Raw genomic sequence first — 21,734 nt, forward strand, 5'->3', positions numbered from 1 at the left:
TCGTCAGTCACACTCATTACCATCTGCCTTTCTGTTGCCCTGGCACTGCCTCCAGCACTCACATTGAGTACCCCTGTGACCTTAGACAACTTGCTAACCTCTCGAAGCCTCAGTTTGCTCAACTGAAAATGGGAATTAAAAAGTACCTTTCTTATAGGATTTCTGTGCCTGGCACATGATCACTGCCCAGGTAATGCTAGCCCTTCCTGTTGGGATGATGATGATGGTGATGATTTATTGATGCCTTTTTCCAGTACTAGAGTATGGGCTCTACAGCAGGATAGCATAGTAGTTAAAGGCATGGAACACAAAACCTGGCTTTGCATTCAAATCCCATTTTATTCACTTGTAAGCCATGTGACCTTGAGCAAGCTACTTGCCTGGAGTTTCTCATTCATAAAATAAGCCTAAAAATAGTGCCCACTTCATAGAGTTACTGTGAGGATGGAATGAATATTTGCTTATAGTAAACAGTATATGGGCTTCCCTGGTAGCTCAGACTGTAAAGAATCTTCTGGAAATGCAGGAGACCTGGGTTCAGTCCCTGGGTCAAAAAATCCCTTGGAGAAGGGAATGGCAATCCACTCCAGTATTCTTGCCTGGAGAATTCCATGGACAGAGGAGCCTAGCAAGCTACAAATCCATGGTGTCACAAAGAGCTGGACATGACTAAGCGACAAAGCACACAAACAGTATATAAAGATTTGTTAAGTAATATACAGGAGATAGACTAAATTCACTAAACTCTTCAAAAGCTGGTTCTCTTTTTCTTTACCATCTTGTTCGCATATATATAGTACATTTCCTTTTAAGTCAGAATACATTCTTTTTTTAGCGTTGTTATTTATTTTTTTAACAAAGACCGCCATATCATATTTTTTTAGCCCTTCACAGCATTATCATTGTTTTTTACTTTAGCACTGTGCCACTGTTCCCTTATGTCTGCTTTCAGGATGAACTCAGCAGCAGTCCCATGTTGCTACCTTGATGCCATGATGAGGTCATTTCCAAGGTAACCATCCCAGTAAAACACATACACTGAACAGGAAAGAGCCTGACCAGGAACTTTCAAAACAAGGCACCTTAGTAATGAATCCTGAATTCTGTTTAGAGATTAGCTTACAACCATTCCCTGCTGTCCTTTTCCCTCCTGGTCAGAGAGCCCATGTAAAGTATCATGAGTGAGTCTGGTGCTACAGACTTGCCATCAGCCTCCTCATCAGTTCAAGGAGGACCATCAGCTTTTGTTATCTAACATCACTGAAAGTCACTTTTATTAGCTTCTGGGTAGAAGACAAGGGCATATGGATTTTTTCAAATAAACTTCTTGTGAATTTCAAAAGAAATTCTAGCAATACTGATCAAAGAAGTTAGGAGGAGAAAGTATTAATAGAGCAGGTAACTTATGTCAGTGTCAGGCAGGACAATCAACTCTTTTATTGTTTGAAGATTGACTTACTCTATTGTGAATTATTTTAGTCCCCTGCTTCTATTTTCATGGTTTTAGACATTTAATGCTGTCTGATTAGTGCTTCCCTCAGGGGCTAGGCAGAGGGAAAGAAGAAAGATAAAACTTTCCCTGTGGTCCAGTGGTTAAGACTCCATACTTCCAGTACAGGGGGTACAGGTTCAATCTCTGCTCTGGGAACTAGATCACCGCCTTGCCAAAGGGCCAAAAAATAAAATACAACTCTTCTGCTTTTCCAGCTGCTGGGGAATATGAGGGCTTGGAAATTTCTGGAGCATCTCCGGGGAAAGGAGCCATAAGCTTCTTTCTTTAGGACTTGGGATGTCCCCTAGACTTGGGGACAAGGAACCCAATACAGTATCCTCAGAACCAAATAGAAAAGGTATTCTTTTGTTTCCCTCTCCTCTGTCCCTCCATTCCCTGAGACAAAGTTATAATGCTTTGTTGCCATCTGTATTGGAGAATACAGAGGGTCTTAGAAGAAAGGAAATATCTCACCTGTTAAATACTCCCACCTGATAAGTACCTGGGAGCTCAGGCTGCCTTTGTGACTGACCTCCTACCTGGGAAAAGATACAGCATGGAAAATATGGCTGACAAATTATCCATACAATGCCATCTGTGGTGATAGGAATCACTGCATACTTTTCACCAAAAATAAATGAATTAAAGAAAACCAAGGAGATTCTTCATGAACCCCTGGCTAGGTAAAGCAGGTCTGTGACAGAAAGCCTTCAGTTTTTCTCATTTTATTTCTTTTTGCCTAAAAATAGTAGGATTAAAGAACAAAGCATATGAAATCTAACTTTTTAAACTTCATTAGCAAAAATTTGCAGTCTGGTGTAGTAGAAAAATCATGAAACAGGATAAATAGAATGGTCCAGACATATTCATATAATTAAATTCTCTCTTAAAACTACATGAAAATTGCATTTAAAGAGATATTTTAAGGCATAATTGAGTAAGTGTGGAAATAATAATAGGATGAGAGACAATAACTTCATAATTTTGGCAGCTACATATAGGTTTCTAGCTATATCATATCTGAGAAAACTGATCATAGGTTACTGTGTGAGACTTTGGGGACCAACCTAAGTTATTCTGTGAAAACCTTAAAAGTCTCAGAAATTGATCATGTTAATTTCCTCTGAATTGGGTTTAGAGCCCAGTCTAAAATAAGGAGTATCTGTTGAAAGCTATTTAAGGAATAATCAGAACTCCCTGAACTTGCCTGAAAAATTCCGTGGACAGAGGAACCTGGCAGGCTATGGTCCATGGGGCCTCAAAGAGTCAAATAAGACTGAGCGACAAAGCATGTGCATACATGTGCACACGTGCACACACACACACACACACACACACACACACACACACACACACAGAATTCCCACCCAGAAGGAAACTAAAGGTTCACTTATTGGAGACAAGAAAACAGAGAGTCTGGGGAAGAACCCCAGGTGAAAGCAGAGCTACCTATCATTTGAAAGCAAAGCAATATAAGGATCATAAACATACTGGCTACCTCTTCCCACATTTGGCTCTGGAAGGCTGGCCTCCAGGGTTTTATTCTCCCTGCAAATAATTAGACAGATTTCTCAGGACTTGATCAGCTCAAGGTATTGACATTATGGGTTACTCCAAAGAGACAAAGACTGATGATCCCTCTACAATAATGCCTTATTAGCTCTCATACTTTTAACATTCACTTTCAGATATATTGATGATTTGAAAATTCCAATTTACTTATTAGTCCACCAATTTGAAATATGAATAGACAATTAAAATCACTAGATATATAAGGAAAACTTCCTTAAATAGTAGAAATAAGTAGGAAAAAAACTACCTTGGGGAAAATAATGAATATGTAGTGAGAAGAAAACTTCAAATATACATATATCATTAATATCCTTAGAATGATAATAGAATATATTAAGCCATTGGGGAAAAAATGCTACTTTTAAAGGAAAAGTCAGAGAACATAAACTGACTTTTGGATATTAAATAGAGGGTAACAGAAACAAAGCATTCAAAGAATTAGAAATAAAGTTGTGGAAAGCTCCTAGAGAGTAAAACAAGGAAATAAAAAAAAACTTGGATATGTATAAAAATGTAAAATTTGATCAAATATTCCAGAAGAGAGAGATCAGAAATAAGTACAGAGATAATTTATAAAATGTTCCAAATAGGAAAATAGCTTTCCAACTCCAAAGGCTCCAAGAATATCCAGCACAGGGGATAAGCCGATAGCAAAGCACATAAATGTGAGTTTTAAGAAACTGGGACTGAATAAGATATTTGAAATTTCCAAGAGACAAAATAAACAAATAAGAAAACAGGAAAGTGAAAATGAAGTCACTCAGTCATGTCCTACTCTTTGCCACCCCATGGACTATATAGTCCACCAGGCTCCTCCATCCATGGGATTCTCCAGGCAAGAATACTGGAGTGGGTTGCCATTTCCTTCTCTAGGGAATCTTCCCAACTCAGGAATCGAACCCAGGTCTCCCACATTGCAGGCAGATGCTTTAACCTCTGAGCCACCAGGGAAGCCCCAAGAAAACAGGGCATATATATTTTCAGGATGATTGATCAATAAGTCTTTAAATCTCTTAATAGCCATACTAGAAGTTAAAAGACAATGAAGCAAATTTTCTGTCAAAAATCTAAAAGAAAATTTTCTCCAACCTACAATATTATACCCAACTAAACCATCAGTAAAGGATGCAAAAGTCATGAAGCGATTTTTAAGGCATCCAAGGCTCAAAAAATTTAAAAGCCAGGAACCCTTTCTCAGGAAGCTACTGACAAATGTGCTCACACTAAAATGAAAAAACTAACTATGAAGGAGGAAGACATGGTCTAGGAAAAATGAAAGAGATTCAACAAAGAATAGAAGTGGGAAAAAAGTGACTGAAAATGAAACCGAGAGAAAACTTATTGTGTTTGAACAAATTGCAAAGAGGTTTAGATAACTGTGTCTTCTTGATGTAGAGACTTAAGCTGAAATATCTTTTCTTAGATGCCTGGAACGGGAAGTCAAGCTTGAAAGTTCTGCGGGAAGTAGGTTTCTGGGGGTTAATATGTAATGAGTGTCAGAACTTGAGAAAATAAGAAAACAAGTCCGCAAAGCTCTTTAGATTGTTCTGTTCTGTTCTCCAGAGCTCCCTTTTTTGGACACAGATCTTCCTATTCTTAATTGTTCCCAAGGTCCACAGGATGCTTCCAGGTTTAAAGAAGGCAATTGAATAGCTTGTCCCCCAGTACATAAACATGAAATGCATCCAGCTGAATGTCTTAGATTTACTATAAGATATAGAAGCTTCTCTGGTGGTCCAGTGGTTAATAATTTGCCTTCCAGTGCAGAGGACATGGGTTCAATCCCTGGTCCAGAAACTAGGATCCCACATCCCATGGCTCAGCTGAGTTCATGTGCCACAACGACTGAGCCAGCACTTTAGAGCCTGCAAGTCACAACTACTGAGCCCACACACTACACCTATGGAAGCCCATGGCCTAGAGCCTGCTCTCTGCAATGAGAAGCCACTCCCATAAAAAAAGCCCCGCAGCTAGAGAATAGCAGTGCTTGCTGAAACTAGAGAAAGCCCTAGAGCAGCAACAAGGAGCCTGTGCACCACAACGAAGGCCCAGCAGAGCAAAAAAAAAAAACAAACAAACAAACAAACAAACAAACACTTTTTTTAATTAAAAAAATGATAATAATAATAAAAGCATCCCTGGAAGGTCTCCTTTTGTCACAACAGAATTTTAAATTTCCGTCTTCCTGACATGTTCAGGAAGACACCAGTGGAGCCTCAGTCACTATCTACAAGGGGACAGAGAGAGGTCAAAGGAGGCAGAGGTCCAGTTCCTGGCCATGGCACTTGACATTCCAAAGCCACCTGACATTTGCCAGTTTCTTTGCAGTAAAGATATTGCTGAGAAATGACAGGTTGTATAAATGGCCATTAGGGACCATCATTTTGTCATCCCACTTTCCTCTCATATCCCTTTATAAGATGGTTCCTCCCCATTGAAATCAGATCTTTTCACTTTTGATCACCAGCCTTTTTTCTCAATATACGTGAGAACGTCTTTTGAACCAAAAATCTTTGTAGAGCATTGTTTCTACATTCTGTAAGAGACATATTTTTCCTACTTTGTTCTAAGAAGTTCAAATAATGTATATGCTTGTAAAGGTCTTTAGGTGCCATTATAAGAGTGATATGTCCACTTGGAAGCATGTCAATCTTTTATTAAGAAAATATGTAAAGCGCTTTATTTTTAGCCTTTGCCAGCTGGCATTATCCTTCTGAACTTCTTTTCCTGTTGATTTTATTCCAGAAAATCATCACATTGCTTTTAATTTTGATGTTTCATAATCTCGTTCTAATACATGACATTTTGTTTTATCTGGTAATTATCACTAATATATTTAACCACTTGAATTCATAGAATTTTAGAACTGAAAGAAACATACGAGCCCATCTAGTTTTCTCTCATGTAGTTGAAGAATTTGTCACTGATCAGTTACCGCTGGCAGGAAAGGAAGCCACATATCTTGTACTGTTACTAATTTTGACAAATTTGTTTAGAAAAACACTGTTTTCCCCATCTTAATTTACAAGGCTTTTCTTTTTTCTGCGTGCCTCAGTGGACCTGAAAGAAAAAATCGTAAACAGCTTTGCAAAAACAGTAAGACATTGGTGGAAAAGTACTGGTGCATTTAAGTCAATAGCAACAGCAATATTCCAGCTGTTAGTTACATGCAACGAAAGAATATCCTCTAAGGGTGTGTTTTCTTCTGAAAGCCTTTACTAGTCAGAACTTTATTTTTAGGCTAATTCATTATGCCAAACACATCTACATTTTTGCAAATGAACTTTTGACACCTTTAGCTGATGCCTTGTAACTTACAAACCTCCAACTCCCTATCTTTACTTTTTCATTGGCTTTTCTTGATTTCAACATATCCCTGTCTAATTATTTGACACATTAAAAGTCTTGCATATTTGCTCCCTTAGTTAGCAAGACAAAGCGTTGGGGTTGAAAAGTTACTCCCAGGTGTCTGCCTACTTGCAGTCTGCAATCATATTCTGAACTGTCCTCCAAACTAACATGTCCTTATTCAGTGAAGGCAAATTCCTTCACTGAGGCTGTTGCTGCTGCTGCTGCTAAGTCGCTTCAGTCGTGTCCGACTCTGTGACCTCATTGACGGCAGCCCACCAGGCTTCCCCATCCCTGGGATTCTCCAGGCAAGAACACTGGAGTGGGTTGCCATTTCCTTCACCAATGCATGAAAGTGAAAGTGAAGTCACTCAGTCATGTCCGACTCTTAGCGACCCCATGGACTGCAGCCTACCAGGCTCCTCTGTCCATGGGATTTTCCAGGCAAGAGTACTGGAGTGGGGTGCCATTGCCTTCTCCGAGTTCCTTCACTGGGGATTTTTAAATTATTTGATATAATTAATTGTAAATAATCCTTACAAACACTGACTCACTTAACTCTGTTTTTTACTGATGTCAATCTATACTAAAAATTATGTTAAAATCTTCGATTTCCAGGAAACAATAAAAGTAGAGTAGATAACACAAAGGATTCATTTAATTAACCTGTAGAACTTTAACCAAGTTTATATGAAATTTAGCAATATTTTTATAAGTTTGTTTTTGGTGTTGTTTGTTTGTTTGAGGGGGGTGCTGCCATACATATATGTATGTGTCAATATTTCATAGCCTCTTTTGAAATGGATTAATCATGTTTCTGATTTCCTCATTAATGAACTAAGTAAAATTTTCACACGTGTTCTTTGGCATGTTTCAGAGCACAAATTGACCATAATTTTAATATACTCACTTGGGCATAACTTTTCTATCCTGTACCCGTTACTGTCATAAAAATTAATCACAAGCATGGTTCAGAATCTTTCTCAACATAAGGTACTAGAGGCAATACATAGAAATTGAGGCTAAAAATTTAAAATTAACCTATTACCCATACCATATTGGCATACAGTTTGTTTTAATTCCTTTTACAAGTTGCTGATCAGATCAAAGAATGTTTATTCTCAAGATATCAGACACAAACACAGACTCAGGGTCCACTGCAGCACCATAAAAAGTGATATTTCCGGCCACACCATATTTGCATGCCTTTAGAAGAAGTGTACACTTGTGAATTTTCCTTGGGGCACACTTTATTCCGGGAGTCATATTACTTTCCTTCGTTGGCCCCAAAGACACCTGCACTTACTGTGTGCTTTGAGGAATAGCAATAGAGATTGGGTTGTATGAAACTGTCATTTATGTAGGTTAAAAATGCCAGATTTTAACAATTTTGTATGATTCGACCTAAGCAGATAGAAGAATCAAAATTATGCCATCCTTGATGATCTTCCAGATTCAAAACCATTTCTCTTCTATTTTGAATCACTAATTATCAAAGTAAGTCCTGACTTTGTACCAACTGTGCACAGAGAATCATGGTAGTTCCCAAGGATGACAAAGAGACATGCATGTCCTACTCTGGAGTAGTGTATGCCTGCTGTTCAAGGGGTGAATGGTCTTATTTTCTGTTACATTATGATCTACTTGAAAGCAGAGGCTTTGCTCTACTTTATATTTCTCTGTATTCGTTACATTGCAGAGATTCAATAAATGTTAAGTGAGTCGAAGGTAAGCAGACAGAGGAGAAGGAAGAGATGAGGGAGAGAGGAATGGAAACTCATTTGAGAAGAAGCTGGCGAAATGGCATTAATCAGAGTAAAATGATTATTGTACACAATGCAGATGAAGGGTGACCCCAAACTTCAAATGACAAACTGAAAATCACTTTACAAAAAAATAAGTAAAAATAACACCCATTTTTTTCTATTTTAAAAAGTCCTAGTGAGGCAGAGCATGGAAAGACCCAGGACCTGGCGCCCCAGTAGCCCTGATCCTAGCAAGGCTATTAAACCCTGGCTTCTAAAGCTTAATTTAAGCATCCCAGATCTTTATCTTTTGTACTCCTGCTATATGATCTTTATTCCTACTAATAAAAGGGATGAAGTAGAAAACTAGGAAGAAATCCAATTTTTTTAAAAAATGTTTTATCTCTACATGTTTTAAGTTTCAAAATATTGTTGGAAACTACCTACTGAAATAACTTTGGCCCTAAGTGGCCAAAAGTGGCTTTGGTTTGCTTACAAAAATTGAAACCAGTCTGAAAAAATATAGGCATTCCACTGTAAATGAATTTCAAAGGAAGGTTTCAAAGGTAGTAACTAAAGAGTACTCATCAATCAGCATGATTGAAATGATCACCCTGGTAGGTGACGGTTATTTGAAGATACAAACTATTGCCTCTATTAGGAATTGGTCACAGAAATATACCAGTGTGAGGAATGTTGTGTCACATTTCTCATTTCTAATGCAAGAGAAACTATCTTAGCACTTTTTCCTTTGTAATTATGGATATTAATCAAGGTGCATGTTAGAGTAGATTTTTATGCAGTTTGTAGTGCAGATAATTGTTCCTATTTAAGATTTCCATTTAAATAGCTCCACTCATTCAAAGCCAATAACCAGATTTCTTCTTTTCATTTATTTATTAATTCCTGGAAAATATAAAAGATGATTTAACTATATTGTTTCTAGAATTAGGGAATGTACTGATCAGTTATTTTGAGAAATTTATTGGATGTAAAAAGATTTACACTGTGAGTAAACAGTTTTTCCATTTACAGGTGATATATCTCTTATCATTCTAGGATAGTTCAGTTCAGTTCAGTCACTCAATCGTGTCTGACTCTGCAACCCCATGAATCACAGCACTCCAGGCCTCCCTGTCCATCACTAACTCCTGGAGTTTACTCAAACTCATGTCCATCAAGTCAGTGATGCCATCCAGCCATCTCATCCTCTGTCATCCCCTTCTCCTCCTGCCCCCAACCCCTCCCAGCATCAGAGTCTTTTCCAGTGAGTCAACTCTTCGCATGAGGTGGCCAAGGTATTGGAGTTTCAGCTTTAGCATCACTCCTTCCAATGAACACCCAGGACTGATCTCCTTTAGAATGAACTGGTTGGATCTCCTTGCAGTCTAAGGGACTCTCAAGAGTCTTCCCCAACACCACAGTTCAAAAGCATCAATTCTTTGGCACTCAGCCTTCTTCACAGTCCAACTCTCACACCCATACATGACCACTAGAAAAACCATAGCCTTAACTAGATGGCCCTTTGTTGGCAAAGTAATGTCTCTGCTTTTGAATATGCTTTCTAAGTTGGTCATAACTTTTCTTCCAAGGAGTAAGCGTCTTTTAATTTCATTGCTGCAATCACCATCTGCAGTGATTTTGGAGCCCAAAAAAATAAAGTCTGACACTGTTTCCACTGTTTCCCCATCTATTTCCCATGAAGTGATGGGACCAGATGCCAGGATCTTAGTTTTCTGAAGGTTGAGCTTTAAGCCAACTTTTTCACTCTCCTCTTTCACTTTCATCAAGAGGCTTTTTAGTTCTTCTTCACTTTCTGCTGTAAGGGTGATAATGCTCAAATCAATAAAAATGAGAATTACTTGCTATGTTTTTTTTTTCCCGAAAGAAAAAAGTTTAATGAGTGGCATTTGTTTATAATTTTGTTAGTCTTTTTAATTTGTAATATTTTATAATCTGGATTCTCACCTCTGCTTATTTCCTCTTCTTGTTTGTTTTAATTAATTAATTTATTTTAGTTGAAGGCTAATTACTTTACAATATTGTAGAGGTTTTTGCCATACACTGACATGAATCAGCCATGGGTGTACATGTGTCCCCCATCCTGAACCCCCCTCCCACCTCCCTCCCCATCCCATCCCTCAGGGTCATCCCAGGCCACCAGCCCTGAGTGCACTGTTTCATGCATCAAACCTGGACTGGCAATTTATTTCACATATGGTAATAAACATGTTTAAATGCTATTCTCTCAAATCACCCCACCCTCCCCTTCTCCCACAGAGTCCAAAAGTCTGTTCTTTACATCTGTGTCTCTTTACTGTCTCACATATAGGGTCATCGTTACCATCTTTCTAAATTCCATATATATGCGTTAATATACCGTATTGGTGTTTTTCTTTCTGACTTACTTAACTCTGTAAAATAGGCTCCAGAAGTGGAGCCTCATTAGAACTGATTCAAATGCATTCCTTTTAATAGCTGAGTAATAGTCCATTGTGTATACATACCACAGCTTTCTTATCCATTTGTCTGCTGGTGGACATCTAGGTTGCTTCCATGTCCTAGCTATTGTGAACAATGTTGTGATGAACATTGGGGTTCACATGTCTCTTTCAATTCTGGCTTCCTCGGTATGTATGCCCAGCAGTGGGATTGCTGGGTCATATGGCAGTTTCATTTCCAATTATTTAAGGAATCTCCACACTGTTCTCCATAGTGGCTGTACTAGTTTGCATTCCTGCCAACAGTGTAAGAGGGTTCCCTTTCCTCTGCACCCTCTCAGCATGTATTGTTTGTAGAGTTTTTGGTAGCAGCCATTTAGACTGGTGTGAAATGGTACCTCATTGTGGTTTTGATTTGCATTTCTCTGATAATGAGTGATGTTGAACATCTTTTCATGTGTTTGTTAGCCATCTGTATGTCTTCTTTGGAGAAATGTCTGTTTAGTTCTTTGGCCCATTTTTTGACTGGCTTGGTTATTTTTCTGGTGTTGAGCTACATGAGCTGCTTGTATATTTTTGAGATTAACTGTTCATCAGTTCCTTCATTTGCTGTTATTTTCTCCCATTCTGAAGGCTGCCTTTTCACCTTGCTTATAGTTCCCTTCATTGTGCAAAAGCTTTCAAGTTTAACTAGGTCCCATTGGTTAATTTTTGCTTTTTTTTCCATTACTCTGGGAGGTGTGTCATAGAGGACCCTGCTGTGATTTATATCAGAGAGTGTTTTGCCTATGTTTTCCTCTAGGAGTTTTATAGTTTCTGGTCTTATATTTAGATCTTTAATCCATTTTGAGTTGGGTTTTGTGTATATTGTTAGAAAGTGTTATAGTTTCATTCTTTTATAAGTGGTAGACCAGTTTTCCCAGCACCACTTGTTAAAGAGATTGTCTTTTCTCCATTGTATATTCTTACTCTTTTGTCAAAGATAAGGTGTCTATATGTGCATGGATTTGTCTCTGGGCTTTCTGTTTTGTTCCATTCATCTATATTTCTGTCTTTATTCCAGTACCATACTGTCTTAATGACTGTAGGTTTGTAGTATAGTCTGAAGTCAGGAAGGTTGATTCCTCCAGTTCCATTCTTCTTTCTCAAGATTGCTTTCACTGTTTGAGTTTTTTTGTATTTCCATGCAAATTGTGAAATTATTTGTTCTAGTTCTCTTAAAAATACCATTGGTAGCTTCATAGGGATTGCATTGAATCTATAAATTGCTTTGGGTAATATACTCATTTTCACTATATTGATTCTTCCAATCCATGAACATGGTATATTTCTCCATCTATTTGTGTCATCTTTGATTTCTTTCATCAGTGTTTCATAGTTTTCTATATATAGGTCTTTTGTTTCCTTAGGTAGATTTATTCCTAAGTATTTTATTCTTTTTGTTGCAATGGTGAATGGAATTATTTCCTTAATTTCTCTTTTTGTTTTCTTATTGTTAGTGTATAGGAATACAAGGGATTTCTGTGTGTTAATTTTGTATCCTGAAACTTTACTATATTCATTGATTAGCTCTAGTAATTTTCTGGTGGAGTCTTTAGGATTTTCTATGTAGAGGATCCTACATCTGTAAACAGTGAGAGTTTTAGTTCTTCTTTTCCAATCTGGATTCCTTTTATTTCTTTTTCTTCTCTGATCCTGTGGCTTAAACTTCCAAAACTATGTTGAATAGTAGTGGTGAGAGTGGGCACCCTTGTCTTGTTCCTGACTTTAGGGGAAATGCTTTCAATGTTTCACCATTGAGGATAATGTTTGCTGTGGGTTTATCATATATGGCTTTTATTATGTTGTGGTATGTTCCTTCTATTCTCGTTTTCTGGAGGGCTTTTATCATAAATGGATGTTGAATTTTGTCAAAGGCTTTCTCTGCATATATTGAGATAGTCATATGGTTTTTAATCTTTCAATTTGTTGATGTGATGTATCACATTGATTGATTTACAAATATTGAAGAATCCTTACATCCTTGGGATGAAGCCCACTTGGTCATGATGTACAATCTGTTGTTGGATTCTGTTTCCTAGAATTTTTTTAAGGATTTTTGTGTCTATGTCCATCAGTGATGTCGGCTTGTAGTTTTCTTTTTTTGTGGCATCTTTATCTGGTTTTGGTATTAGGGTGATGGTAGCCTCATAGAATGAGTTTGGCAGTTTACCTTCCTCTGCAATTTTCTGGAAGAGTTTGAATAAGATAGGTGTTAGCTTTTCTCTAAATTTTTGGTAGAAGTCACCTGTGAAGCCATCAGGTCCTGGGCTTTTGTTTGTTGTAAGATTTTTGATTACAGTTTCAAACTCCATGCTTGTGATGGGTCTGTTAAGATTTTCTATTTCTTCCTGGTTCAGTTTTGTAAGGTTTTACTTTTCTAAGAATTTGTCCATTACTTCCAAGGTGTCCATTTTACTGGCATGTAGTTGCTGAATGTAGTCTCTTATGATCCTTCGTATTTCTGTGTTGTCTGTTGTGATTTCTCCATTTTCATTTTTAATTTTGTTGATTTGATTCTTCTCCCTTTTTTTCTTGATGAGTCTGGCTAATGATTTCTCTATTTTGTTTATCTTCTCAAAGAACCAGCTTTCAGTTTTGTTGATTTTTGTTATCATCTCCTTTGTTTCTTTTTCAATTATTTCTGCCCTAATATTTATGATTTCTTTCCTTCTACTAACCCTGGGGCCCTTCATTTCTTCGTTTTCTACTTGCTTTAGGTGTAAAGTTAGGTTATTTCTTTGATTTTTCTCTTGTTTCTTGAGGTAAGCTTGTACCGTTATGAACCTTCTCCTTAACACTGCTTTTACTGAATCTCACAGGTTTTGGATTGTCACGTTTTCCTTTTCATTCATTTCTATGCATAGTTTGATTTCTTTTTTGTTACCCCTGTAATTTGTTGGTTATTCAGAAGTGTGCTGTTTAGCCTCCATATGTCTGTATTTTTAGTAGATATTTTTCCTGTAGTTGGTTATTCAGAAGTGTGCTGTTTAGCCTCCATATGTCTGTATTTTTAGTAGATATTTTTCCTGTAGTTGGTTATTCAGAAGTGTGCTGTTTAGCCTCCATATGTCTGTATTTTTAGTAGATATTTTTCCTGTAGTTGACATCTAATTTTGCTGCATTGTGATCAGAAAAGATGCTTGGAAGGATTTCAATATTCTTGAACTTACCAAGGCTAGATTTGTGGCCCAGGATGTGATTTATCCTGGAGAAGGTTCCATGTGCACTTGAGAAAAAGGTGAAATTCATTGTTTTGGGGTGAAATGTCCTATAGATATCAATTAGGTATAATTGGTCCATTGCATCATTTAAAGTTTATGTTTCCTAGCTGATCTATCCATAAGTGTTAGTGAAAGTGAAGTTGCTCAGTCATGTCTAACTCTTTGTGACCCCATGGACTGTGGCCCACCAGGCTCCTCTATCCATGGGATTTTCTAGGCAAGGGTACTGGAGTGGGTTGCCATTTCCTTCTCCAGGGGATCTTCATGACCCAGGGATTGAACCCAGGTCTCCTACATTGCAGGCAGATGCTTTACCATCTGAGCCACGAGGGAAGCTGGTTTATCCATAGGTGTGAGTGGGGTATTAAACTCTCCCACTATTATTGTGTTACGGTGAATTTCCCCTTTCATACTTCTTAGCATTTGCCTTACATATTTGCAGTGTGCTCCTATGTTGGGTGCATATATATTTGTAATGGTTATATCTTATTCTTGGATTGATTCTTTGATCATTATGTAGTGTCCTTCTTTGTCTCTTTCATGCCCTTTATTTCAAAGTTTATATTATCTGATATGAGTATTGCCACTCCTGCTTTCTTTTGATCTCCATTTGCATGAAATATTTTTTTCCAGTCCTTCACTTTCAGTCTGTGTGTGTCCCTTGTTTTGAGGTGGGTCTCTTATAGACAGCAAATATAGGGGTCTAGTTTTTGTATCCATTCAGCCAGTCCTTGTCTTTTGGTTGGGGCATTCAACCCATTTACATCTAAGGTAATTATTGATAAGTGTGATCCCATTGCCATTTACTTTGTTGTTTTTGGCTCGAGTTTATAAACCTTTTTCTGTGTTTCCTGTCTAAAGAAGATCCTTTGGCATTTGTTGAACAGCTGGTTTTTCCTGACAAGGTTCTGAATTCTCTCAGCTTTTGCTTGTCTGTAAAGCTTTTGATTTCTCCTTCGTATTTAAATGAGATCCTTGCTGGGTTGTAGGTTTTTCTCTTTCATCACTTTCAGTATGTCCTGCCATTCCCTTCTGGCCTGAAGAGTTTCTATTGAAAGATCAGCTGTTATCCTTATGGAGATCCCCATGTGTGTTATTTGTTGCTTTTCACTTGCTGCTTTTAATATTTGCTCTTTGTGTTTGATCTCATTAATTTGATTAATATATGTCTTGGGGTGTTTTGCCTTGGGTTTATCCTGTTTGGGACTCTCTGGGTTTCTTGAATTTGGGTGGCTATTTCCTTCCCCATTTTAGGGAAGTTTTCACTATTATCTCCTCAAGTATTTTCTCATGGCCTTTCATTTTGTCTTCTTCTTCTGGGACTCCTATGATTCAAATGTTGGGGCATTTAACATTATCCCAGAGGTCTCTGAGGTTGTCCTCATTTCTTTTAATCCTTTTTTAAAATTTTTTTATTCTCTGTTTCATTTATTTCTACCATTCTATCTTCTGCCTCACTTATCCTATCTTCTGCCTCAATTATTCTACTGTTGGTTCCCTCCAGAGTGATTTTGGTCTCAGTTATTGCATTATTCATTATTGATTAATGCTTTTTTATTTCTTCTAAGTCCTTGTTAAACACTTTTTGTATCTTCTCAATCCTTGTCTCTAGTCTATTTATCTGTAATTCTATTTTGTTTTCAAGATTTTGAATCATCTTTACTATCATTATTCTGAATTCTTTTTCAGGTAGACTCCCTATCTCCTCCTCTTTTGTTTGGTTTGATGGGCATTTATCATGTTTCTTTACCTGCTGAATATTTCTCTGCCTTTTCATTTTGTTTAGGTTGCTTCTATATGGGGTGGTGTTTCTGTATGCTGGAAGTTTGTGGTTCCTCTTTATTGTGGAGTTTGCTCCCTGTGGGCAGGGTTGGACTAGTGGCTTGTCAAGGTTTCCTAGTTAGGGAAGCCTGCATTGGTGTTCTGCTGGGTGGTGCTAGATCTCTTCTCTCTGGAGTGTAATGAAGTGTCCAATAGTGAGTTTTGAATTGTCCATGGGTTTGGTGTGACTTTGGACAGCCTGTATTTTATTGCTCAGGGCTATGTTCCTGCTGGAGAATTCGTGTGGTATGTCTTGCTCTGAAACTTGTTGGCTCTTGGGTGTAGCTTGGTTTCAGTCTAGGTATGGAGGCTTTTTGATGAGCTCTTGTTGATTAATGTTCCCTGGAGTCAGGAGTTTTCTGGTGTTCTCAAATTTGGGATTTAAGCCTACTGCCTCTGGTTCTCAGTCTTATTCTTACAGTAGCCTCGAGACTTCTCCATCCATACATCACAGATGTTAAAATATTTAGGTTAATGGAGAAAAGATTCTCCACAGTGAGGGACACCCAGAGATGTTCACAGAGTTACATGGAGAAGAGGAGAGGGAGGAGAGAGATAGAGGTGGCCAAGAGGAGATGAGGGTAAATCAAAAGGGGAGAGATCAGTCTAGCCAGTAATCAATTCCCTATTTGCTCTCCAGTCTGGAACACTCAGAGAGGTTCATGGAGTTACATAGAGAAGAGAAGAGGGAGGAAGGAGATAGAGGTGACCAGGAGGAGGGGAGGGGGAGTCAAAAGGAGAGAGACAGATCTAGCCAGTAATAAATTCCCTAAGTGTTCTACATAGACTGGAACACCCAGAGAGATTCACAGAGTTAAGTAGAGAAGAGAAGGGGGAGGGAGGAGATATAGGTGACCCGGGGAGAAAATGGAGAGTCAAAAGGGGAGAGAGCAATCAAGCCAGTAATCACACCCCTAAGTAAAAATGGATACTGAAGATTAGATTCTTAAAGGTACAAAAATTGATAACAAATGCCAAAAAGCAAAGATTAAAAATCTAGAGTAGAGGTTAGACTCTCAAAAATACAATAATAAAAACCAAAAGAAAATTGCAAAAATTATAAATATATATATATATGAATTTGCTTTTAAAATGGGGTCTTTTTTTAAACAAGGTAATAGTAGGTTATAAAAATGAAAATTAAAGGAGTAATAAAGAACTTAAAAATTAAAAAAATGATAATATTAAAAATATATCTAGGAATTTCTCTGGATCTATTGAGGGCAGTGTGGGTTCAGTTCAGTTTCAGATGGTTCCTTGTTCCAGCTTATACTTCTCAAGGTCTATAGGCCCCTTCCAATGTAGTCAATGCTAACTACATGGTTTTAATCTGTTGCACTTGTCACTTCCAGAGCAGTTCCCTCTTCTTTATTTATTTTGGCTTCCTCTGTTTGCAAGTCTCTTCAGTGTCTAATTTCCACCCTGACACAAGAGGCAAAGGTGGTCACTTATTTAGACTCACTTGTTCCGTTGTGCTGTGGGGAAGAAGGAGCACTGCAAACAAATCTACTGGCGTGTGTGGGGAGTGCTCACAGTGCCTGGGCCACACTGGGTTTCCCCTGCTCATGGGATATGTGCTTTCCCAGTCTATGCTGCTCAGGCTCCAGGTTGCTCTGCAGGGAACTGTCTAAAGTGGACCCTAGGTTGTGTGCACTTCCCGGGTCTAAGTTGCTCAGGTTCAGACTTTTGGGTACTCCACAAAGGCACAGATTCAGTTGGGCCTGCAATTTGTCCCCTTCCCAGGTCCTAGCAGCTCACATGACTAGGTGCTTGGTAAGCGCAGTCTTCTCAGCTGGGTGGGGCGTTTTAACACCTCCCCTGTTCCAGCCTCTTGGTTTCCTGGGTGCACCGTGAGAGCGCTGTCTCAGGTGTGCCATGTGTCTCCTCTGGGAAGCTGATCTCTGCAACCCTCCTGATGGATGTCAACCATCCAAAATCCCAGGAAGACGTTAGCAACTGGGAGCCTGCTCGCAGTTTGGTGGAGGATGCCATCTCTGGGGCCAAGATTGCCCCTTGCCTTCTGCCTCTGGCTGTTTCCCACCTGCCTCTCTGCCTCTGGCATGGGGTGGGCCGGTCTGTAGTTGGCTGGCTCTCCTCTAGTGATCACTCAGTCCTTTGTTCTATGAGCAGGCCAGGCTGTGCCCTAGATTTGAGCTTTTCACAGGAAAATTCTCTCCCTCTCTCTCTCTTTTTTATTCTCTCTCTGGCTATTCCACAGTTTGGGTTGCTATCTCACATTAGTTCCCTCAGATTGTCCTCAGGGCATTCATGCCCAGTCCTTACCCTAAGCATGCAGACTGTGCCTCCCTGTTCAGCCCTTGCTCGCTGGTGGTGAACGCGAGTGTCTGGGCTACTTCTCTGCTGGGAGTTGTGGTCAGGCACGAAGTCTAGGTTTGTTTTGTTTTTTTCCTTCCCCATCCCAGTTATGATGCCCTCTGAGATTCCAAAACTCCCCACAGACCTGCCAGTGGGAGGGTTTCCTGGTGTTTGGAAACTTCTCCTTCAGGTTTCCCTCTCCAGGACAGGTCTCCATCCCTAACTCTTTTGTCTCTCTTTTTATCTTTTGTGTTTTGTCCTACCTCCTTTCAAAGAGAATGAGCTGCCTTTCTGCATGCCTGGTGTCCTCCGCCAGCATTCAGAAGTTGTTTTGTGGAAGTTTCTCAGCATTCAAATGATCTTTTGATGAACTTCTGGGGGAGAAAGTGGTCTCCCCATCCTACTCCTCTGCCATCTTAGGACCGCCCCCCTGCTATCATGCTTTTACCTCTGAGTTTGACATCTGGATGAAGAGAAGACAAACCATTGGTGAAAGAGTAAATTGCTAGAACTTTTAACAGAAAGCAAATTGATTATGTATATTAAAAGTCTGAAAAATATGCAGTCTTTGAACCAGCAATTCTATTGCAGAGGACTCATTCTGAGGAAAAAGTTTATGCAAAGATTCAGCTACCAGAGTATTAAATACAATATTATTTATACTAGTGAAAAATGAGAACTCAAAAGATAATGGAATATTAGTTAGTCATGTTATAGCTCTATATATTTTATAATACAGAGACTTAAGCCTCTGCCTACAATGTGGGAGACCCAGGTTTGATCCTTGGGTCAGGAAGAACCCCTGGAGAAGGAAATGGCAACCCACTCCAGTATTCTTGCCTGGGAAATCCCATGGATGGAGGATCCTGGTGGCCTACAGTCCACAGGGTCGCAAAGAGTTGGGCATGACTAAGCAACTTCACTTTCAAAATATTAATATTACATGATGATGTTCATAATATATTTTTCAGTGTATATATATATATATATATATGATTGCATCTTGATAAAAGAACTATACATACACATGCATACACACATTTCTTCCTCTGGAAGTGTATATACTAAGATTTTAATAGTAAGTCTCTCTGAATGAAGAGTTAGGCATGTTCAGAAAAGTTTCAGTTTTCTTCCCTCTCTGCTCATCTCATTTCCTAATTTTTCTTCCATAAACACATACTACTTTTATATTAATACAAAACTTTTTCAACAAGGAAAAAGAAATACTATCCTCAGATATGCAGATGAACACCACCCTTATGGCAGAAAGTGAAGAAGAACTAAAAAGCCTCTTGATGAAAGTGAAAGAGGAGAGTGAAAAAGTTGGCTTAAAGCTCAATATTCAGAAAATGAATATCATGGCATCTGGTCCCATCACTTCATGGGAAATAGATGGGAAAACAGTGGAAACAGTGTCAGACTTTATTTTTCTGGTCTCCAAAATCACTGCAGATGGTGACTGCAGCCATGAAATTAAAAGATGCTTACTCCTTGGAAGAAAAGTTATGACCAACCTAGATAGTATATTCATAAGCAGAGACATTACTTTGCTGACTAAGGTCCGTTTAGTCAAGGCTGTGGTTTTTCCAGTGGTCATGTGTGGGTGTGAGAGTTGGACTGTGAAGAAAGCTGAGAGCTGAAGAATTGATACTTTTGAACTGTGGTGTTGGAGAAGACTCTTGAGAGTCCCTTGGACTGCAAGGAGATTCAACCAGTCCATTCTGAAGGAGATCAGCCCTGGGATTTCTTTGGAAGGAATGATATTAAAGCTGAAACTCCAGTACTTTGGCCACCTCATGCAAAGAGTTGACTCATTGGAAAAGACTCTGATGCTGGGAGGGATTGGGGGCAGGAGGAGAAGGGGATGACAGAGGATGAGATGTCTGGATGGCATCACTGACTCAGTGGACGTGAATATGAGTGAACTCCAGGAGTTGGTGATGGACAGGGAGGCCTGGCTTGCTGCGATTCATGGGGTCGCAAAGAGTCAGACACAACTGAGCGACTGAACTGAACTAAACTGAACATTTACCAGAAAGATCTTCTCTATTCACAAATGCACTGGTGGTTGTGTTTGTTTTATTTCTTTGGTTGGTTGGTTGGGTTTTGAGGCTTTGATTGTTAATGAAGAAACAAGCTATGATGATGAACCAAAATCAGGAAGATGGCTCTCTCCATGTATTATATAAAAACTGCTGTAGTAATGATAAAGAATTATCTCAATATTCTGTATTAGTCACCTCAGAAATATTACAACAAAAGAAAAATTCTAAATAGAATCTGAGTAAACTAAAGTGTGAGTCATATTTCTTTCATTTGAAGTAAAGTCATTCTAAATAAGAAATGTTAAGGACCTTCATTTTTATGAACATTCAGATTTTTATTCCTCAGTTATGGTCATATTTATTTTCCTTTTCAGAGGAAAAAGATTATTATTTGAAAATATTTTCACTTTATTTTAAATAATAAAACCATGTGTGAATAAGTCTTTTGATCATAAAAGTAACATGTTTTTATGAGAGAACATCGGGAAATGTACCCTTAACTTTACTACCCAGAGATAAGCACTAAAAACAGTTTGGTGTCCATGCATAGGATTTTAACCATTCTATATTTTAAAAACAGTTGATCCATGTTTAGGTATTTAAATTCTCTCAAAGTCTGTGAGACTCATGTAATTACATTTTTCTCTATTATTTCTGGCATTTGGGGATAAATATAGTAAAGCAGCATGACCCTAGACTACTGTTTATCCATATCAAATTGCAATTGTGGCTGTTTTCCATCTTGGATGCTACCAGAGTTTTCTGCAAACTAATAATAATAATATGATATCAGAAACCTATAAAAATAATACATTCACATTCCTCTTAACTCTTCATTTCCTCTAGGACAGATATCAGTGGATGGATTTATGCGCTATCTGAGTGGAGAAGAAAATGGAGTTGTTTCACCTGAGAAACTGGATTTGAATGAAGATATGTCTCAGCCCCTTTCTCACTATTTCATTAATTCCTCACACAACACCTACCTCACAGGTATGAGTTATAGTTCTTTGACAATTATTGTAGCCAGTCTCACCGAATGTCACCAACCTCTGCTTTCTGTTGTTCAGAAGTACAGGTGGATTTCCTTTCACTTCCTGTGAGACCTGGGGGCTCCATGACTAGAGGCTCTTCCCAAAAGTAACAATATCATTTATTCACATATCCTTCTTGCCTGGAGATCACCATGGACAGAGGAGCCTGGCAGGCACAGTCCATGGGGTCACAGAGTTAGACACGACTGAGCAACTAATACTGTAACACTTCCTATGTTTTCAACTCATCTGAAATGTATCCATGTCTGATATCTTCAGACCAATGGAATTTTAATGTAACTGAATTCATCTTCAATGGACTTCAATCCATTTATTATCCTGTCTAGTTCTCTGGACTGTTTTCATCTACAGAAAAGTTCCAAAACCCTAAATAACTTCGGCTTTAAGGTAAATTAATAATTTTGCTCGAAGTGGACAGGGCTTTATTATTGCTGTTGTTTAGCTGCTAAGTTGTGTCTGACTTTTGTAACCCCATAGACTGTATCACAACAGGCCCTTCTGTCCACGGAATTTCTCAGGCAAGAATACTGGAGTGGGTTAGTGGGTTATCATTTCCTTCTCCAGGGGATATTCCCGACCCAGGATCAAACCTGCATCTTCTATTTGGTTGGCAGATTCTTTACCACTGAGCCACCA

The 21,734-nt window shown here is 38.6% G+C and overlaps 1 protein-coding gene across 2 annotated transcripts in view; it reads left to right on the top strand.

The window, feature by feature from the left end:
• The window catches only part of PLCB1 (phospholipase C beta 1), an 857,274-nt gene that overhangs the window by 615,715 nt on the left and 219,825 nt on the right, over positions 1-21,734 (top strand). For both annotated transcript variants that reach the window (XM_042230393.1, XM_060397115.1), the window contains exon 10: positions 20,890-21,036. In XM_042230393.1, the coding sequence (XP_042086327.1) occupies positions 20,890-21,036 (147 nt within the window). The remainder of the gene's footprint in view (positions 1-20,889; positions 21,037-21,734) is intronic.

This window comes from Ovis aries, chromosome 13, assembly GCF_016772045.2.
Source record: "Ovis aries strain OAR_USU_Benz2616 breed Rambouillet chromosome 13, ARS-UI_Ramb_v3.0, whole genome shotgun sequence".
Taxonomy (NCBI): domain Eukaryota; kingdom Metazoa; phylum Chordata; class Mammalia; order Artiodactyla; family Bovidae; genus Ovis; species Ovis aries.